General features: G+C 46.3%; 1 protein-coding gene and 1 long non-coding RNA gene across 7 annotated transcripts in view; one reads left to right on the top strand and one right to left on the bottom strand.

Annotated features, from left to right (window-relative positions):
• The window catches only part of SMIM17 (small integral membrane protein 17), a 29,426-nt gene that overhangs the window by 2,297 nt on the left and 5,264 nt on the right, over positions 1 to 21,865 (bottom strand). For 2 of the 6 annotated variants that reach the window (XM_070224968.1, XM_070224969.1), the window contains exons 3-4: positions 7,885 to 8,145; positions 5,520 to 5,596 (exon numbers count right to left, since the gene is read on the bottom strand). In XM_070224968.1, the coding sequence (XP_070081069.1) occupies positions 5,520 to 5,596; positions 7,885 to 8,047 (240 nt within the window). In that variant the 5' untranslated portion in view covers positions 8,048 to 8,145. Of the gene's footprint in view, positions 1 to 5,519; positions 5,597 to 7,884; positions 8,146 to 14,953; positions 15,165 to 21,865 lie in introns of those variants that run through there. The other 4 variants (XM_070224970.1, XM_070224971.1, XM_014731067.3 and 1 more) reach the window with 3 other exon arrangements.
• LOC111775462 (uncharacterized) lies at positions 3,112 to 4,423 on the top strand. Its single transcript, XR_002811165.2, has 3 exons — positions 3,112 to 3,236; positions 3,373 to 3,464; positions 4,192 to 4,423. It is a non-coding gene; the product is annotated as an uncharacterized lncRNA (long non-coding RNA).

The raw sequence follows: 21,865 nt of genomic DNA, 5'->3' as shown, positions 1-21,865 counted from the left end.
CTGTGGCTCCTTGACTCCTCTCTCTCAACACCCGTATCAGCAAATGCTTTGTATCTTCAAAATACATCCAGCAGCTGAGCCTTTCCAGCCTCTCCACTATCACCACCCTGGTCAAAGCCACCACCATCCTTATTTCTCATCTCAATGCTACTGCCACCCCCAGCTTCCTCTCCGTGGGTCAGCCATGGTGTTCCTTCCAAAGGCTGAGCTCGCTCTGCCCCAGCCACTCTCACCTCCAAGCCTTTGCATTACGGATTCCTCTGCCTGCCTGGAACGCCTTTCCCCCCAGATATCCTCAAGGCTTTGTCCATCATATCTTCCCTCTCTCAGTTTAAACATCAGTTCCTTAGAAAACCCTTCACACACTACTCTATTTAGAACAGCACACCCCGACACCTTCCCCCAGAAGACCCCAGCACTACCCCTGGCCCTTACTCAACTTTTGTTTTCTCCTGGCCCGAGGAGGGCAAAGACTTTGGTTTGCTCATGGCTGTATCCCCGTGCCTGACACAGAGTATAAGCTTGTAAATATTTGTCGAATGAATGAATAGAAAGCCATACCATGATGAAGGGTGGGAAGACAAACTTTTAACAGTGGCAATTCTCCAAATTAACATTGAGTTTAGTGCAATTGCTATTAAAACATCGTGGAGATTTTGGGAATGGACATGACATAATGAGTTATCTGGAAAACTAGGCAGTGGTGAACCTAAAAAAAATCCTGTAAAAGAAGAGAAATGGAGGGACACATACTACAAGATGCTGGAGCATATTACAAATCATGGATGGAATTCACGTCTCCAGTCTTTGGAAAAGAACCAATTCCTCCCTCTAGCCTGCTCTCCGCTGTGGATGCCATCTCATTTCAAACCTCCCTTTCACGTCCTGGAGGGAAGAACCCACATCAGCAGCTCCCAAGCCTGGCAGAGCATCCAAAACCTCTGGAGGGTTTTTCAAGTATCTTGGGCTCCACTCTTGGAGTCTCTGATTCGGTGGCTCTCGGGTAGGACCAGAGAATGTGGGTTTCTATGAAGTTCCTCATAATCCATGCTACAGAAAATTAGGCCAACTGGACAAATATTCATTCTCCTGTGGCGACAGCAACAATGACAACCTAACAGTTCACCAGCTGAGGACATGGGTGAAGAACCATACTATAGAATATTCAGCGGCTGTAAAAAGTAAATTTAAAAAAGAATGAAAGTGATCAACATATATCCATATGGAAAGCTATCCAGAATATATTGGTGAAAACACCAAATGGCAGAATAATAATTTTGCTATATTCTCCTTTGGGGGGCAGGTTAGGAAATACACGTAGTTTGCCGTAGGATTCTATTTAGGTGAAGTTCAACAACAGGCAAAACTAATCTCTGTGAGCAGAAATTAGAATGCAGTTGTCTCCAGGGCAGGGGAGGGAGAGAGACTGGAAAGAAAGATGAGGGAATTGTCGAGGCTGACAGCAGCGCTCAGCAGCTTGATCAGGGTGTTGGTTACACGGGCACGTATGTGTGTCAACACTCACTGACCTGTGCAGTTTATTGGAAATGCCTATGCCTCAATTTTAAAAAGCAGAGTATAAAGTTAAGGAAATGTCATAAGTACAGGTCATCTGAAACCCCCAAATTTTACACACACAGCACTCCGCATGTCAGAGACCCGTCAGTCCCTCACTTGGTTCTCCTCTGTGTCTCCCCCGGCTGCTGTGGCTATTGGCTGCCAGCTCCATGGTCTGTGCTTATGTCTGTGGTGGCCCCCTTCTTCTAAGAAATGCCTTTTGCTAACGGGAGCCCCCTCCTTGGAGAATTTCCTAGGCTGTAACACTCACATCCACAACCAGCGGTGTGGCGTAAAAGGCCTCCCCATTGGCTCAGAGGAGGACTGCGGTGCTAGTCACACTCCAGAGCTTATGTGGGATCAGGCTGAGGCGGGACTGCAGTTAAACCCATATATTTGCCTCACTCCTTCTCCCCTTTCCAGCCTCCCTCACCCCCGACAGGTTCACCCGAGAGCACACTCCCTCAATAAATGCCTTGCACAAAAATCCCAGCTCGGTCTCAGCTTCTAGGAAAAATACGCCTGAAGAATATAGGGCAGCTTTAGAAAACATTCTGTAGAAGTATAACATGCAAAGGGCAAATTGCACACATCCTAAGTGTACAGCTTGATGAACCTTCAGAGAGGGAATGCCCCATGTAACCAACACCCAGAACAAGAAGCAGCTCGTGACTAGCACCCCAAGATCCCCCCTCTCATGTTCCCTCCCTCCCTCCCTCATCTAAGCCACCGCAAAGGTCGTGCCTATCTCGATTTTAATGCTGTAGACACTTCTGCCTGTACAGCAGCTTTTACCAGGGTCATTTCTGGGTGTTGGTATTTCTTTTTTATCTCATACACTTAAACAAGGTTTACATTTGTGACACATGCTGGTATCTTATGGGATGAGAGTGATGGGACTATTTCCTGCTCCCTGATTTCCTGTGGGGCCACAGAGGGGGAACTTCTGCCCTCTTGAGAATGTCAGAAAAGTAACTCCACTCATTCACTCACTCCTCCTGGTGAGAGGTGGAGGGACTCCGCTGACTAGCGGGATGGGGAGAGGCCCTCATCCCTCACCCTCAGTCCTCTCTTGGGATATCTTAGTGGTTAAGAGACATACTGGATTCAGATCCCAGCTCTACCACGCACAAGCTGAGTGACCTAGGGAAAGTTACTTTACCTCTCCGTGCCTTAGTTTCCCCATTTGTAAAATGGGATCAGGACAGATCCTACCTCAAGAACTGTTAAGAGAATCAAATAAATTGAGGTAGCCACGTGGTGAGGGCTGTGGGGCCTGGCGATTATTATTATGAAAGGTCTCTGGTCCCGGATGGCCTGATGTGCTTTCTTTTTTGGAAGGGTGCCACCTGCAGAAAGGAGGAGGCTCTGGCCATGCAGAAAGCTCAGCTGGGTCAGCATCTGACCATGAGGGGCGCCCTCGCCCCACCCAAGTGTGTCTTCCATCAATGGTGGTTGAATGAGCCGGGATGGGCTGAATGAGTGAATGAATGAATGATGTCACAGAGGCCTCTAGGCACCTCCCCCTGCTCGAGTTTCCTTATCTAAAAGGGAGGGAGACCATGCTAATAACCTCACAGGGCTCATGAGCTAATAATGAGAGTTAGTGACTGTCGGTTAATAAAGGAGTCAATAATGAGAAGACCTTAGAATTGCGTCAGGCTCCTAACACGCACGAGGTGAGTGGAGGCTCTCATCTGCATCATTCTCACCCATTTTTTTCCTAACTGGAGTTTCCTGATCGGCTCCTACACCTTCCCTTTCCCTCCGCCTCATCCAACCCCTTTCTTTCCACATGGGCTACGGTTTCTGTAGATCCTCAGATCCCTTCAATGGCCTCCACCGCCTACGAGACACACCCAACCTCCATGACATGAATTCGGCAGCCAGAGGGGTCCTGTTGAAATGTAAGTTGAAATACATCACTCCCCTGTCCAGAGCGCTCCTACAGCTCCCACCCTACTCAGAGTAAAAGCCAAATTTCTACCATGGTAGACAAGACCCTACGTCGTACTCTATCGTCACCTCCATGACGTCGTCTCCAACTTCTCTCTCCCCCTCTTCTCCAGCCACACTAACCCCCCTTCTTTCCTCACATGTGCCAGCCACACTCCTGCCTCGGGGCGTTTGCACCTGCTTTGCCCCTCTGCCCAGAACCTCCTCCCTCTAGATGTCTGCCAGTCTCACTCCTCCACCTCCTTCACATCTTTACTCCAATATCTTCCTTTCAGAGGGACTCCCCTGACAGTCTTCTTAAAATAGTAACACCCACCCTACTCTGTACTCCTGAAACCCCTTCCTCCTCTGTTTTTCTCCATGGCACTTATTCCCATCCAGTGTAATTTATAGTTTAGCTACTTATTTTGCTTATTTCAGTCAACATCAGTGACAGTAAGCCAAGTGAAGGAAGGCACCATTTCTACCCCATTCACTATTTACCCTCAGTGCCTTGAACACTGCCTGGTATGGAGTGGGGCTCAAAAAATGGTTGTGGAATGAATGAATGATCTCCTCCCAGCCAGATTTTCACCCACATCTCCCACTGCCCTCCCCTTAACTCCAACGTTCCTGCAAATGTGCCTTGCTATGTCATGTTTCCATGCCTTTGTACATGCTGTTCCTTTCACTTGACAGGCAGAAAATATGATGTTTCCTCTCCTGCTCTGTTTGGGGAATTTTTGCTCATCCCTAAAATCCCAAGTCTGTTGTCTCCTTCTCTCTGGAACAGTCTAGAAGAAGCCTCTTGGCCCACAGAGTTAACTTCTTCCCCTTTGAGCCATCCCACAGCCATGAGCACTCATTTCTGCACTGTCATGGTTTGCCTCCCTTCCCCCACTGAGTGAATAAACATCTTTTCTGGCTTAAACCAACTTGAGTTGTATTTCTGACATATGATCCTCCTGTGCTGCTGAGAGCAGTTATGTGATTTTTCTGATACATAGATAAATTTATAAATAAAAGAACCACTGTTGTTATTTCACATATTGATGCCTTCTACCCTCAAGAGAAAACAGTAGGTCTCTAAATGCAAGGAATGTGCTTGATAATTCTGTTTGGTTTTACTCATAGTATTTGGATTAAAACCTAGTAGGTAGTTAGTGAATGGATGGATATATGGATGGATGATGGTTAAGTGGATGGACTAGTGGTGCATTGATGGATGGATCAATAAATGGGCTGGCAGATGGGTTGATGGGGGGTTGGATAGAGGTGGATGAAGGGATGAGTAGGCATACAGGTGCGTGAATAGCAGCCAAATCTTTACTATGGCCAATAGGGAGTAAATGGATGGATGGGAGGGTGGATAGATGAGTGGATAGACGGATGGGTGAGTGGGTGGGCTGAATGGATGAACTGATTGCATATGAATGCATGAGTGGATGAATACGCATATAGATAACTGAATAAATGGATGGATAGGATGGGTATATGGATGATTATGCAAATGAAAGTTTAGGTAGATGAATGAGCAGACAGATGAATGAATGGTTGGTGGATGTTTGAGGAGTAGAAGGATGGATGAGTGGATGGAGGGGTGAGTGGATAAATGGGAGGGTGAGTGGACGGGAGGGCCAATGGGTAGATGGATAAGTGGGTAGACAGATGAAGTGCATGGATGGATGGATGGATGGAGGTGTGGATGGAATGGGTATGTGGATGAGTAGGCAAATGAAAGTTGGGTGGATGAATGAGTGGACATATGAATGAATGATTAATTTATGATAAATTAAGAGTTTGAGGGTATATGTGGATGGAGTTACATACACCACATGGAGACCCTTCATTCTGTGTCTGACTAAATACGAATAGGTCCTATTTCCCATGGGAGATCCTTTGGGGCTCACAAACCTGAACAGAATTTTGTGGGACAGGAAAATCCCATGCTGAGGAAGGGAATGTGACAACCCACTGAGATCTGCAGGGCAGAGCATTTGCAAAAGAGGAAAGAACCCCCAACTTACCTGGGAGCCCTCTGACTCATCGTCTTCCTCCAAGGAGCTCCACTCCTGGGGACGCCCAGTCTCTTGAGAAGACAGGTCTGGGTGGGGGCGTGGAGGAGAAAGGAGCCATGAGTGAGTGACCAGGCCAGCTGGGGCGGACTCTGCTTGCTCTTCCCACCTGGCATCCTATCCCTTTTCTGCTATATCCTATCACACACACACACACATTCTAGCCTATGTGGTTCACGGGGGTGGAAAGAATACGAGATCTGAATTCTGATCCCGTTTCTATCACTGAGTACCAGGAAGACTTCAAGTGGGTCACCTGATGTGCCCCACCACCTGAGCCTCTGTTCCTTCCACTGTCAAATGGGTAAAATAGTTCCTCCTCTGTAGGCTTCCAGCAAAAACTAAGTGAGGGAGCAAAAGAAAAAACCACAGAATTAAACCGGGAAGATGGAGGGCTGATGGAGACTTCCTCAGCTTCAGCCACCGGTGGAGAAATCTCCCCACATTCAAACTTCGGCATCCTTCTCACTCCTAAACCCAGTAGAACTGGGAGGTCAGGCCAAAGATCAGCATTTCCCACCCTTCCTGCACCCAGGCCCTGCTAGGAGCCCCCAAACCTCCTCCTCACAGCCAGAGCTGGCATCCAGATTACCCATGCCTCTGCTCCAGACCTGCTTATCTCCTGTGGAAGAAAGAAGGACCCCGACCTTGTAGAAGGTCCAGCCCCCACTACTGTCTTTCAGGTGTCCACACATCAGCAAATGGCACCACCCTTTGTCCAGCTGTTTGTGTCAAAACACCAGGAGTCATCCTTGACGTCTATCTTGTCCTCCCCTCCCCCACATCCATCAGCAAGAACTCTGATTCTCCCTAGCGAATGTGTCCTGAATCTCTCCTCTTATCTTGTGTCCACCACTACCACACCCAGCTGGGTCATCTCTCTCCTAGACAGTTGCAGGAGTCTCCTAACTGGGCTCCCAGCTTCCACCCTTGACCTCCTAACCCTGCAATTCATTCTCACTGCAGCTGGACTCAGTGGTTCCCAACCTCGGTGCTAGTAACATTTGGGGCTGCGTAATTCCTTGTGGTGGGGGGTCTGTCCTGTGTATTGTAGGATGTCTAGCAGCATTGCTGGCCTCTACCCACTAGATGGCAGGAGCATCTTCCTGGATATGACAACTTCAACTGTCTCCAGGCTTGGCCAAAAATCCCCAGGAGAGGAGCAGGGAGGGGAGGTGTAACATTGCCCCCAGTTGAGAACCACTCATTTAGAAGGATCTTTTTGAAATACAAATGAGATCTGTCTTTCTCCTCTTCAAAACCTTCCTAATATTCAAGTACCATACAAACTCCTAACCGCGGTCTGCAAGATGCCCTATCACTGGCCCCGGCTGATGTCTACCTTTTTTCCCTGTCCTCTCTGGCTCCATTCGCCACTCTCTCCTCGATCACAGCAAGCTTGCCGCCACTGCGGGGTCATTGAATGTGTAGCTCTGGCTACATGATGCTGTCCCCAGCTCTTGGAACAAGTCACACACTCTCCTGCTTCTCTCACCTTCCCTGACCACACTTAAGTCACTCTGCATTCATCCTCCTGTTTTACTGTCTTCATAGCTCTCATCGGACATACGTTTCTTTTCATTTCTCAACTTGTTAATTGCCTGTTTTCTCCACTAAACTCTGAGCTCCACTAGGGCCATCTTGTTCACTGTTAGATCCCTGGCCCTCGGCACATAGTAGGTGCTTGTGGTAGCTTTTTGCCCCAAATGGCCTCCAACTTGTTCATCACTCCCTATGTCCACACCCTTGGGCAACCCCCTCCCTCACTCAGTCTCAGCTTGACCACGTGGCTTACTTTGACCAATGGCCCTGAGCATTTGGGTTGCCAGTAGAGGCTAACAAAGTGATTTGGGACTTTCTCTCTCTTGCTGCTTGTAAGAACTCTGCAACCTCCCCCTGTGAGAATAAGCCTGGGCTAGCTTGCTGGGGACCCCTGGCCTGTCATCAGCACCATCAAGCCAGCCAGCAGCCGACACCAGCCAGACATGCAAGTAAGGTCATCTTAGACCAACCAGCTGCCCTGCTGGCTCACTGTGGCTGCAATGTGGCTCATATGAGCAAACGCAGGCAAATGCGGCAGGAGAATTGTCCCCTGAGGCCACGTCACATTGCTGACCTGTAGAATCATGAGTGGAGAAGTGACTGTTGCTTTAAGCCACTAAGTTTTGGGGTGACTTGTTGCACAGCAAAAGCTGACTGACACAGGGCTCCATACATATTTGTTGAATGAATGAGTGAAGGAAGGAATGTTGTATCTTTCCCTAGGCTCTGACACGACCTTCTCCCCCACCTCCCATGGGACCCCTGCCCCCCTCACCTTTCTCGTCAGTGTCACAGCTGGAGGCCCCAACCTCCACGGCCACCCAGTCTTTGGTGATGGAGGCGCGCTTCTCCCAGGCCCTGTTCTCCCGAGGCAGCAGCGTCTTGGTCCTCTCGGGCTCCAGCAGCCCCCGCAGTTGCTCAGGCCTGAGATTCTGCATCTCCCCAGGAGGTGGAACTTCCAAGGCAGACGTCTTCTTCTCCACCCGTTCCAGGGTCCTGCCGGCTTCCCCGGAAAACAGGAGTCAGAACCTGAGGACTGACAGGCATTTAGTCACTCAACAAATATTTACAGAGTGCCAGCTGTGTGCCGGACATGATTTCTAGGTGCCAGAGATACAGCAGTGATCAAAACAAAGCTCCCTGGGGGCCGGCCCCGCGGCTGAGTGGTTAAGTTCACACGCTCCACTTTGGTGGCCCAGGGTTTTGTGGGTTCAGATCCTGGGCGCAGACATGGCATCGCTCATCAAGCCATGGTGAGGTGGCATCCCACATAGCACAACCAGAGGCACTCACAACTATAGTATACAACTATGTACTGGGGGGGTTTAGGGAGAAGAAGAAGAAGAAGAAAAAAAAAAAAGATTGGCAACAGATGTTAGCTCAGGAACAATCTTGAAAAAAAGAAGCTCCCTACCCTGATGGGGGCTTACATTCTAGTGGGAGGAGAGGGACAGATAGCCTGTCAAATAGTGACAAGTGCTCTAAGACAAGTGGAACAAGAATAAGGAGTTTCAAGATGAGGGCCAGAGGGTAGTGTGCACTCACACACACTCGTTCCAAGCCATGAAGGATATAATCAGAAGTTTTTAGGAAGAGAGAGGACCCCAAGAATCCCTCTGGCTGCAACGTGACCCTAGTGTTCCCACCAGCCCCCTGCAGCGCCGACTTTCTTCTGTTGTCATAAAAAAAAAAAAAAGAAAGAAAGAAAAAGAAGCAGAATTTGCCAGGTAGGGGTTAAAAAATCTAATTTAAATATTCTTTAATATTCTCATTCTATATCTTGTCAACCTGAAATTCAGGAGATTGTTTGCAAGAAGCTATCTGAACTAAAATGACCTAGGATTATGTAACCCTTTACCTTGAGACTCAAAAGCTAGCTTTATGTTCTTGTTCTAGGATATAGTATGTGTTACCAACCTTGCATGATATAACCCACTGACTGCCCTTGTGAACAGTGATTTATTTTAAGGAGTAAATTCTCTTGATGTGAAAGAAAAAGCTTTGTAAGGGTTTTCTTCTTTGCTTAGGTTTATACAAATAGAAATTGTTATATCAGATTTTAAAACCACTGGGCAGATACTCTGGATTCAAAAAGAAGTTAACTCAACAATCAGATGCACATGGGACCATGTTTGGAGTCAGATTCAAAGACAGCTGCTGTGAAAAAAATTTTTTAAGACACTCAAGGAAATTTGATTCTGGTCTGGGTATTCAATGATATCAAGGTATTTTAATCGATTTTGTTGAGTATGGAAATGGCCTTATAGGTAGATACAAAAATGTCCATCTTATTTTTTTAGAGATCTTTTTGTAGTATGTAGGGGTAAATTGACGTGATGCCCAAAATTTTCTTTAAAATACTTCTGCAATGAGATAAAAAGAAATAGACAGGGCCGGCCCAGTGGCATAGTGGTTAAGTTCACACACTCTGCTTCAGCAGCCTGGGGTTCGTGGGTTCGGGTCCCGGGTGTGGACCTATACACCGCTCATCAAATCATGCTATGGAGTCATCCTACATATAAAGTAGAGGAAGATTGGCACAGATGTTTGCTCAGGGCCAATCTTCCTCACCAAAAAAAAAAAAAAAAAAAGAAAAGAAAGAAAAAAAGAAAAGAAGTAGACAAAAGGAGGTCAGAGCAAACAAGCAGATGATGATTGCTGAGCCTGGGGAGTAGAAAGATGCTGGCACATTGGTGTTATCTTTGTACCTGTGAGTATATATAAAACTTTTTCATAGTAGAAATTAACATATATGTTATGGGTATGCAGAATATGTTATTTTCTTCTACATTGCCAATCATCATGTAGGTCTTCCTTATGGGGGGAGGGTGTCACAGGCCCCGAAACTCAAATTTAAACTCATTTCCCCACATACCTCTGCTTATTCCCCTCCATCCCCAGCATGCCCTGCCTACTGGGTCCCTCGCTCTTGACCAGGGCTCCACTATCTTCCCGCCAATCTCTACAGGGATCATCGTCGACCTGCCCCCTCCTCACGCGCACACCCAATCAATCACTAAGTTCACCTGCTCTTGCCTCAGAAAATGCTGCCCCTGCTCTGCTTCTCGTCTGCTCCCCTATGGTCCACTCTACCCCTGACCCCACCACTCCTGTCCCCTAATCTCACTCCCCAGTCCACCCCACCAGCTTCCTCCTCAAGACCTGCCCTGGTCAAGATGCTTTCAATGCTTCCATATGGGAAGACCTCCAGGTTCCCAACTGCCACAGTCTGGGACAATGCAGGGGGTGGTTTTGGACACACCCAGGACTAGACAACACTGAATCCCAGGGAGAGACGGTTTCCTCCTCTTCAGCACCCTTTGGAGCCTTTGGATCACCTCAAGGAGAAAGTCTCAGTATGGCGCTAATACACCTTTAAGATCTCTCCCTGTCTCTCCCTCTCTCTCTGTCTCTTCCTGCTCAGGCAGGCAAAGTATCCAGCCAGGGTGTAAGGATATTGTTTTACTTTGCCTGTGTTTATTTTCATGGTTACCCTCAATAACTGTAAAAAGAACAAAACAAAAGTAAAAAGTGATACCTGGCTTATCATTTATAACAAAGCTTCCCTTTGAAATTAATTGAGAGAGATTTTTAAAGTGAGCTGACTCACGTGCTGGGGGGAGTGTATATTGGCTCAACCACTTTGAAAACTATTTGGCAACATCTACGAGAGTGGAACACATACGTGCCCTTGAACCCAGCAATCGCACCCTGGACGCTCACCCAAGAGAAATGAAAAGCTATATCCACACAAACGCTTGTACCTGGATGTTGCTCTCAGCTGTATCTGTAATGCAAAGCTGTTCATATTCATAGTCAAAGCTACTCGTATTCATAACAAAAATGTGAGCAACCCAGGGGCTGGCCCCGTGGCCGAGTGGTTAAGTTCGCGCGCTCCGATGCAGGCGGCCCAGTGTTTCGTTGGTTCGAATCCTGGGCGCGGACATGGCACTGCTCATCAAGCCACGCTGAGGCGGCGTCCCACATGCCACAACTAGAAGGACCCACAACAAAGAATATACAACTATCTACCAGGGGGCTTTGGGGAGAAAAAAGAAAAAAATAAAATCTTTAAAAAAAAAAAAATGTGAGCAACCCAGATGCCTATCAACAAGAGAATAGAAAAGTAAACTGCAGTTTACTCATATAATGGAGTAATATGTGGCAAACAAAGGAACAAACAAACGGAACAACATGCAACAACACAGACGAATCTGAAAACATATACATTAGACTGAATTAAAAAGCCAGACACAAAGGAGAAAATATAGAGGATTTCATTGATTTTTTTAAAAAAAAAAGCCTGGCACAGGTAAAAGGAATCTATACTGATAGAGGTCAGAATGGGCTGCGGCCCTGGGAGGGGGCACAGGGAGCTTTCTTGGGGGTGCTGGAGATTTCTCTATCTGGATCTGAATGGGGACCCCATGGGTGAGGACATTAGTGCAAATTCACTGAGCTCTGCCTTCATTTAACTGGACACCATGCACATCACTTCATGTATTTTAGACCTCACTAGAAAAGAAAACTAAAAATACAAACTGTTTCAATTTCATGTAACTGTATTTGTGGTTTGTTGCACAAGTCAGTTTCAACATATATGTACATAAATGTTTGCTTTGGGAATTGCACATTGCATATATTTTTAAAGAAGATTTAGATTTTTTATTTTCCAAATATTAAAATGTTCAGGGATGAAAATCATATAGAAATGTCATTGGAAATCAAAATCTTCTAAAATATAAGAACATTTCTAAGCTGACTTTTAAATGTGCATCTTTTCCTAAAAGCAATTCTCTCTCTGAAATAGCTGACTGCATAGTGGTAAATAGATTCTACACTGAGGGCTGAGCAGCCCCAGGACATTTGCAAGTTTCTATTCTCTGACTGCTTTGCAGGCTTATTGGCTGGGACTAGGATCCATGTTGTCGGTATTTTGTTGCACTGTTTGAACCCAGTTCTGCAGGGCCGTCAGCACCATTGTGAGGTCTTTTATGTCTGACTTTTATGTCCTGACTTAAAAGAGCTCTTCAGGTATGTATTAGTTTCCTATTGTTGCAGCAACAAGTTACCACAACTTTGGTGGCTTAAGATAATGCCAATTTATTACCCTACAGTTCTGTGGGTCAGAAGTCTGAAATGGGTCTCACTGGAATAAAACAAAGGTGTCCGCATGGCTGGGTTCCTTCTGGAGGCCAAAGGGAGGACCCATTTCCCTGCCTTTTCCAGCTTCTTGAGGGACATGCATCCCTTGGCTCGTGGCCCCTTCCTCCATCTTTAAAGCCAGCAACGGTCACTTGAGCCTTTCTCACACTGCATCCCTCCACATCTGACCCTCCTGACTCCCCCTTCCTCTTATAAGGACCCTTGTGATTACACTGTCCCTCCCCACCGATAATCCAGAATCATCTCCTCGTCTCACATCAGCTGATTAGCAACCTTAATCTCATTTGCAACCCTAATCCCCGCTCGCCATGTCCCCACTGTATTCACAGGTGCTGGGGATGAGGACGTGCATCTTCAGGGAACCGTCATTCTTCCCACCACAGGTATAAAATGAAATTGCTAGAGGACAAAAAGAGGGAGGTGATTTAAAGGAAAAAGCGTAGGTCAGTGCTAGTGAGGGTGGCTAGAATGAGGGAACAGTCACGAATGAGGAGAAAGAATAACGGGTGTTGATAAGATGCTAACTGCTGCCAGCATGGGGAGTGGTTAAGGGCCTGGCAGGAACTTCCGCTCTCCCACGCATTAGCTGTGTGACCTGGGCAGGTCGCTTTCACCTCTCCGAGCTTCAGTTTGCTCATCTGTAAAGTGGGGTGGTGATAATAACAGGCAGCTGCCTCACAGAGTCATTGTGAGCTCTCTGCTGAGACAGCAGGGGGTTTCATACACAGGAAGTCCCTGATGAATGAGGAGCAAAAAGGTTTCTCCTCTTCCTCGCATGCCCTTGCTCTTCTGTGTTGGCTTCTGGAAATCCTGCTTCAAGGCTGAGCTGAGACATCACCTCCTGCGTGACGCTGTGAGTATTTGCCACCCATGAGTGTTTGAATGGAAACAACTTTTTTGAACTGTTTCTGAGCCAGAACTTTGTGCCAGATCTGTGCTAAGTACCGGGGATTCGAAGACGAATCCGACACCCTCAGCAGCTCCCATTCTCCTGGAGGAGGAAGATAAGTGAGCAGAGAGGAAGCAGCAGACAGAAACACTAGCAGTAAGGGTCTCAACTCAAATGCCTCCAGGTGTTCAGCAGATCATACAGATAAGATAGGATAAAAAGATAAATCAAGAGCCTCCCCCCCCAATCTGGCATTTACTTTCACTCTTCTGAAAGTGAAAATGAAGCATGGTCTAGAGAAATTCTTCTCTATTGTAAGGAAAACGTAAATGCAACTGAGGCATGGTATGGGGAGAGGCAATAGGGAGTAGTGGGGATTGTGGCAAAGGAGAGATTTGGTGCCTTGTCTGAAGAAGCTGCCCCATTCGGCCAAGCCAATGTTTGTCGCGCAAAAACGTGGGCCCAGTGTCTCCCAACTTCCAATTTCTCAAGAGAACACTGGAAACCTGTACTTTTAGATGACATCTTCTGCATTTTAAAATGCCAACAATTATTTCAAATGTTTAAAAGGAAGACACTATGCGAGCCACATAGCACAGGTCATGGGGCTGGTTACACCCTGGGGCTGCCAGTTTTAAATCTCAGTGTGGGTTGGGGAGTGTGTAAGGAGTGAGGAGAGGACGCTGTGAGCATATACAACAGTTTCCAAGAAAAAAAAATATTGGCCTTGATGAGAAGGTAGTGAGAGAGAACTAGGAGGGGTTCTGTTTGTTTATTGTTTTATTTTTAATATAAGACATAAATAATCATGTGTTTAGGCTGAGGGGAAAGAAGACAAAGGAGGAGGAGAAATTGCAGGCTGGAGGGGTAACAGTTGGAGAGCCATGGGGTCCAGGTCAGAAGAGGCTGGATCCCCGTGGATGGAGGAGGAGAGAGGACAGGGTGTGACAGGGACGTGTGTGTGAGGGAATTCACACCTCACAGCTTTGGCGTTCTGCGTGAAACAGCAAACAGGTCACCCGCTGAGAAAAAAAAAGGACGGAGACACAGTAACAACAACGACCACACAACAATAACAGCAAAGCAACACGGGCAGCCACTGTTTCCAGGAGCTCCCGGTATGTCGGGTACTGCGAGCACTCCGCGCCCGTTTTCTAGTCTAATCCTCTTCCCGGTTCTCCGCGGCAGATACTGAGTCCATTTTACAGACAGAGAAGGCCCTTGATCAAAGCCACGCAGCTCGTCGGAGCTGGGCGGGGATGCTAAAAACCTCACTTCAGCGCCTGCGCTCCTGGCCATTGCAGGGTGGCACACACGTGCCCAAACAGACACACAGGGCACACATGAGCAGGTGTACGCACGGGCAGGCACAAGGACGCAGCGTGCTAAACACACGGGGAGGGCGAACACAGACACCGAGACCCCCGCAAGGCCAGAGCGCGCGCGGATCCACCAGGGCGCGCAGACACACGGGTGGACGCTCCATGCAGGGTCGTTCTCCGCTCCAAGCGCGGAGGCCGAAATTCAAGCGCAATCCACGGGCGGGTAGACAGACCGCGCTGGACGGAGAAACAGCCCCAACCCAGACCCAACCCAGCCCTCTCCCACCCGATGGGCTTGGAGAACCCCTCCCCAGACCCGCATCCCTAGAGCGCCTCTGCTCCCTCACCCCATGCACACTCACACTCACACACATTCACACTCACGCGCGCGTCCCCGATCACCACCCGCGCCCCCAGTCCCTTTTCCCCGACCCCTCCCGCCAGCGGAGGTCTCTCGAAGGACTCACCCTCCCCAACCAGACCCTGTCCTGGCACTGCAGAGTTGGTGCCGCAGCAACCGCGACTGCGCAGACGCGGAGGCTGCGGGTGAGAGGTGGGGGGCGTAGGGGAAAGTGAGAGACCTTTTTCCGTCCTCCTTGCCCCAGGGAGCCTGTGCCTGCAGGGGAGGGCGAAGGGGAGCGGAGGGGCGACAGTGACACTTGCCCGCATTGCGGTTGCGGGGGTGTGGTGCTGTGTCCGCCTGATGTTGGTCAAAGTGGGATGGGCGGTCCATCCCCCGCTGATGGGCACGTAGGTTATGTCCATGTCCCCAGTTGCAGACGCCTGCCTTTTAAGGCCAACAACTTTCACATGCCCCAGGTGGTTCTCCAGTCTATAACCGTGATGGAGAGTCGGGGTGGAAGGGAGAGGGAAGGAGCTGGGGCAGGAGTGTGGCAGCCCAGGGACCCTGAGGCCAGACCTCCTGGGGTCAGAGTCTGGCTTTGCCATTTGCCACTCATGTGTCCTTGGGTGTGTCACTTATCACCCCCGTGTCTCAGTTTCCCATTCTAAGAGGGAATAATTATGCTTACACCTGCTGGGATTGCTGTGAAGGTAAGAAATTAACACACGTACGGTGCTTAGAATAGCGCCTAATGGTGGCTACTGTTATTACGATTGTCGTTCAGGTTTTACAACGAAATGACTACCTGGCAAATCGCTCTCGTGGAAGCTACATCAAATTTTTAGATTTTTGATAAAGCTATAGGTGGAAAGAAAATGGTCTCTTTTTGTAATCTTCTTTTCTTTTCATTTCATTACGTGTTTGCTGACCCGGTTTGTTTCTTCTTTGTGAACTGCCCATTTATACTCTCTCTATATTTTATTGGTTTGGATGGCTTTTACTTACTGATTTACAGGCATTCTTTACATGTTCCGGATGTTGATCCTTTGCCTGTTATCTCCTGGTCTGTCACTCACTTATCTTTTCCCTTTGCTCACACGGTGCCTGAAGTGATGGATTTTGATAAAATCCAAGATACTATTATTTTATGGTCTTCTTCATCCTATTCTCATAGACACACTTTCCTCTATGATCTCATAATTTACAGTCTTGATTCATGTGTTTAGTTGTTTGAACCTTCCAGAATTATTTTTTGAATGGTGTGAGGTAGGGATTTAAATTTCTTTTCCAAATGGATAGACAATTGAACAATCTTGGTTACTCAGAAAAACAGTCAAAACAACTGTCATTTATCCAACAAATATGACGAGCAAAGGCATCACATGTACATTGTCTCATTTGATTCCAACAGATCCAAGTGGTAGGTATTCTTATCCCCATTTTACACAGAAGGGAACTAAGACATAAAAGAGTTAAATGATTTGTCCAGAGGACACACAGCAAGAATATTGAAGGATTGAGGTTGGTTTTCTTAGGTGTTTCCATATATGTCACATAATTGACTGGGGAAACTTCCTTTGTTTAGATGTGTACAAGATGAGTTTCCAGCCATTCCAAGGATAGTTCAGGGTGAAGAGGGGAGAGATGGATTTTAGAGTAAGACTCCTCATTCAACCCTTGCCACTTCCTCTGATAACAAGACATTTAGTGCAGGAGACGAGGAGAGATGCCCCAGATCATGGAGGCTTGGTTGGGGGGAGGTTGAGAGTTTGACCTCTAGACCCAGATCCACTATGCACCAGCTGTGCAACTTTGGGAAGTGAATTAACTGGGTCTCAGTTTCCTAATCTGTAAAATGGGAACAATAATATTTCCTTCCTCATAGGATTATTGTGAACACCAGGTGAGTTAATACACACACCTCATTCAGATTGAGTACTCAAGAAGTGTCATAGTGTTACCCTTATCATTATCAAACACCAGGTCCTCAACATGGGGGAAAATTCCAGGTGTGATCCTGATAGCTCAGATAATTAAGGGTTGTTCTCAAAATAAACTCAAGTTTGAGGGGTTTCCACAGGGTCCTGGTGGGAAGGAAGGGTACTGAATGACTTCTTAGGAGATAATTTCTTACTGAAAGAGAAGAAAGCAGCAAGGAGAAAGTGTCTGGAATCCCAATGCCTTACTCTCATCTTTCTCAAACTTCAGTCTCTTGCATATCCCATTGTCAACTTTTGCCATGCGTCTGCATCAATGGATACCACCTGATGTTTTCTTCCATTTCCACATAACATCTGTATATAAGCAAAGAGCAATTTATCTCATGTTTTCATTTTAAAGATTTTTTTTCATTTTTCTCCCCAAAGCACCCCAATACATAGTTGTGTATATTTTTTTTTAGTTGTGGGTCCTTCTAGTTGTGGCATGTGGGATGCTGCCTCAGCATGGCCTGATGACCGGTGCCATGTCTGCGCCCAGGATCCGAACCTGCAAAACCCTGGGCCACTGAAGCGGAGCTCATGAACTTAAGCACTCGGCCATGAGGCCGGCCCCTCATGTTTTCATTTTAAATGAATTCATTTTCTAAACCTTTTTGAAAGTACCTTTGGAAATGGAACTTTTGAAGACTCATAAATGGAAAGCCAGGTTCATGTGCCATAACAAAAAAATGGAAATAAAATCAAGATTAATAAATCCAGAGCTAGATGCTGCTGCTTGATGAGGTCAGTTGAATTATTGGCCGCAATTCGTCCTCCCCCCACTGTAGCACATCTTCACTCATGCCATAGCCTCAGGGCAAGTCACGGGGCAGAGAAGTAACCTCTCGTTACCGTATGACCACAGCAAAGGTGAAGACTGTTATGCCCACAGGACTTTTCCCTTTGCTGATGGTGCTTCATATCCTTTCACTGTAATCAATCATAGCCATGAGTGTGCCTGTGTGATGAGTCCTGTGAATTCTCCTAGAGAATCATCAAGCCTGAGGGTGGTTTTGAGAACTTGCAATGCAGCCCTCAGACTCTGGACCAGCACTTATGACCACTGCTGTACAAGGAATTGAGTGCTGTTGACATGTCTTTGGAATCCATGACTAGCTGAGAATTCATACACACATTCGCTCATTCAACAAATACTTATTAAACACTTGCTATGTGGCAGATGCTGTTCTGGGTGACCAACACAATCAAAGTATATGGCTTAATGAAGTTTAAAGTCTAGTGATGGAAACAGGAAACAAACAAGTAAACTAATAAATGTAAAGTAAAATATAGTTTTTGCTAAATTCTATGAAGTACATGAAACAGATCAATGTTCTAGTAACTGTGAGACCATTTTATATGGGTGTGGTCAGGGGAGGTCTTTTGGAAGAGGTGGCATTTTTAGCTAAGACCTGGAAAGTGGAAAGGAGCCAGTTATGCAAGAATCCGTGCCAGAGAAGAGCAGGTGCAAAGACCCTGAGAAACAACAAGGAGACAATGTGGCCAGAGTAGTCAGGCAAGAAGGGGAGTGATGGGAGACAAGATCAGAGAGGCGTTCAGGGTTTTGAAAGCCACAGTAATATCTTTTAATGTTATTGTAGGTGTGTTGGGAAGCCATGGAAGGGTTTTGAGGAAGGGTGTGATATAATCTGACATACATTTTCAAGGCATCACTGAAACTGCCGTGTGGGGAACGCTCTAGAGAGGGCAATAGGTACAATGGGAAGACTAGTTTGTTGCAATAAGCCAAGTGTGAAATGTTGGTGGCCTGAAGTTAGATGGTGGCAATGAGGGTAGACAGCAGTGGACAGATTCAGGATATACTCTTGGAGATGGAGCTGAGAGAACTCACTGATGGATGGGATGTGAGGAGTGAGAGGAAGGAAGGAATCAAGGAAGACTTTTGAGCTTTGAGCCTGAGCAGCTGAGTGCGCTCAGCTTGAGTAGGATCAAGTATTTTTGTGCATGGAGAAAATCCAGAATTCTCCTTGGGGCATGTTAAGTATTTGGTGCCTGAATTTCTGAGGTTAACTCTAGGAGAGCCTGTATTACTCAGATATCAGCACTCAGAGATTCTGGGGTAAGGTGGGAGAGTGGGCTCAGGAATCGGCTCAGAAGAGCACACCCACCTAGAGAGGCAGCAGTAAAAGTAGGCTCCTAGTACTGTCCGCGGTGCTGAACCTTTCAGCCAGACCTGTCCGCGGTGCTGAACCGTTCCAGTCTGTGCTGTCCGTGGTGCTGAATCTCTGGTCTGACTAACTGAGAGCTTTCGCTCGCTCCTCTTTTTTTCAAAAAAAAAAAAACAAAAAACAAAAAACCTATCCGCCTGGGAAAAGCCTTGATGTTGCCTGGAAACAAAGCTCTCTGGGCTGTGGCAAGCGTGGGATGAAAGCAGATGAGGGCAAAAACTGCAGGGTCATTTTTAAGAGGCAGCTTTGGCTCTTAAGACAGCAGGACCTGGCTACAACCTGACTTGAATTATTAACAGGGAGTTTCCAAAACATCTCTGAGGAAAATAACACACAAAAAGGAAAACAAGCTATAGACGTGCCCAGGATTCAAGCTGTTGGTCATCTTGGGTTGAAGGAAACAGGGAGGAGCTACATAGGTATATGCGAGTTATTGGTAAGGCCCTAGTTTTTATGTTGCAAGGTGGGGTCACAAGAAGGTTATTAATGTAGATTTATATAAATACAGCATGGCTATATTTTATGATAACTTGAATTATAAACATGTGAAATTGTGAGCTTTGGGTGGCAGTTTTTGAAATGACAAGATGCCTTGCGATTTAAAAATCCCTCAAAACTTCATACTTTCGAATGTGATCACTCGTGTAAATTGTAAAGTGTATTTGTTATTTCAGTATCACTTCAGCTGATGAAGAGACATGCCAACCATCTTTTGTTAGGATTATTCTTGAATTACGTGGGGTTTGAATTGTGCAAGGTTTTCAAGAATTGAGTTCCTAGCATAAAATCCAACCACTCTGGGATTGTTGACTGAAGGAATGAATTAACATGTTTGTTCTTCCCAAAGATCTGGTCGCCAGGGAAGCCACAGCTGCTCCTATCACTCAAGAGACAGACATTCATAAAGCACTCATTATGTGCTGGACATTGTAGGGGAGACCCAGGATGCCTGAAGCATATCCCCTTCCCCTAAGAGGATGATTTCCACACCTCTTCAAATGGCAGGAGACTTTGAGGCTCTGACATGACCTCTTTGATCAGCTAGAGTCACTATAATCCGGCTCTTACCTACTTTCTCTCTTTTCATAGAGTTGTTAGCCCACAGGGGATTTTTTGTTTTTGCTGAGGAAGATTTGCCTTGAGCTAACAACTGTTGCCAATCTTCCTCTTTTTTGTATGTGAGCCCATGTCACAGCATGGCCACTGACAGACGAGTGGTATAGGTCCACTCCTGGGAACTGAACGTGGGCTTTTGAAGCAGAGCACACTGAACTTAACCACGAGGCCACCGGGGCTGGACCCCTACTGGGTTTTGATATTCCAAATTCTCTAAAGAAGATGAAGCTCATTACATTATATATATTTTTCTTGCTTATTGTCTGACTCATCTTCTAGAATTTAAGCTCCATGCAGGTAGGGACTATGTGTTTCTAATTCATCCCTGAGCCTCCAGCACCTAGAACATTTTTTTAACCAGATGTCCTATGAATTTCTTTTGAAGGGTTGAATGAATAAAAGGTAGTGTTTGTAAATGTAAAATATCCCAATGTCTTAATGTTGGCAACTCATTAAATTGAAAGATGAGTGACCTGAACCAAGCACATCAGTTGGCTGGAAGCAGCCCATGATCTTCCCAGTTGAGTCATCATGATCACGGGGTCCCTGCTGAGCAAGAGTCTGCCATGAGGCCACTCCATGAGCAGGTGACCCTTTGTTCCCTCCTCCAGGCCATTGGCTGCAATCCAGAAGGCAGGGTTGTATGGCACTAACCAGGGAAACTTGTCAGTAAAGATCATCCCACAAGGATAAGAAGCTGCTTCATTCTTTTAACAACTGCAGGAAATTAATCCCACTGTGTGGATGCATCTAGTTATTGTGGTCATTATCCCAACTGGCAGACATTTAGGTTATTTCCAAACAGTGATAATTTGGGAGCTTCAGACTCCTTGGGAGAAGCCCAAATTCAACTTGTAAATGGCACAGTCAGGATTTAACCAAGGGCAATTTGTTGCCGAAGACCTTGTTGTTTCACTAACACTGAAAATTCTTCAGTTTATTCTGTGGGAAAAAAGAAGGATGTTTGAAGTGAGAAAACTCACCTACTTGCCTAGAACCTTGAAGTATCCAGTCACTTGGGGTGCCTGGGGTGAAATCCTAAAAAGGCAGTGAATTGCCAAGTCTGCTTAGAGAAGGAAATGCCCTTGCCCCCTCCCCACCCCTGCTTTCCTGCAGAGTTAACATTCTAAACACAGAATCTGATAAATCAGGTACTGGAACACTTATTGATAGCTTGTTGTGTCCTCACCAAGATGCCGTCTGTTCGGTAACGTTATTATCCTCATTTTACAGAACAAAATAGATCTTTGTGGACTGATACGGAAAGGTCTCCAAGACACATCATTGCTTGGAGAAAAGCAATTTGCAGAACCACAGATGTAGTCTGACATCACTTACATGAAAACTCAACAACAAATAAAACAATGTCAGATATTTTCTATGGATGCATAGATGCATACGTAAAGGTTTGCCAAATTTAAAACACAAAAGTTATTTCAAAGAAAAAGCTCACAGATTACCAAGTTTATCAAGGTTGCATTTGTTCATTCATGATGAAAAACCAGTAGTTTTATTAAATAATTATCACAGCCAGAAATTTCATAACATATCTTCAAATCTCAGCATGGCAAAACTCAGAGATACAGATGTTTTTGCTTAAGATTACAGGCTTACAGGAAACGTCTTATTATTTGGCGACCAGGACTAGACAGGACGGCCCTGTTATATTTGGTGAATCTCAGCGTGCAAACTAACTTTTCTTCCTGACTTTGGTATGCCATGAATGTGACAGTTTTGCTTATAAAAGAAATA

This window comes from Equus caballus, chromosome 10, assembly GCF_041296265.1.
Source record: "Equus caballus isolate H_3958 breed thoroughbred chromosome 10, TB-T2T, whole genome shotgun sequence".
NCBI lineage: Eukaryota > Metazoa > Chordata > Mammalia > Perissodactyla > Equidae > Equus > Equus caballus.
The sequence above is the reverse complement of the archived record's forward strand: the minus strand, read 5'-3'. Positions and strand labels throughout refer to the sequence as shown.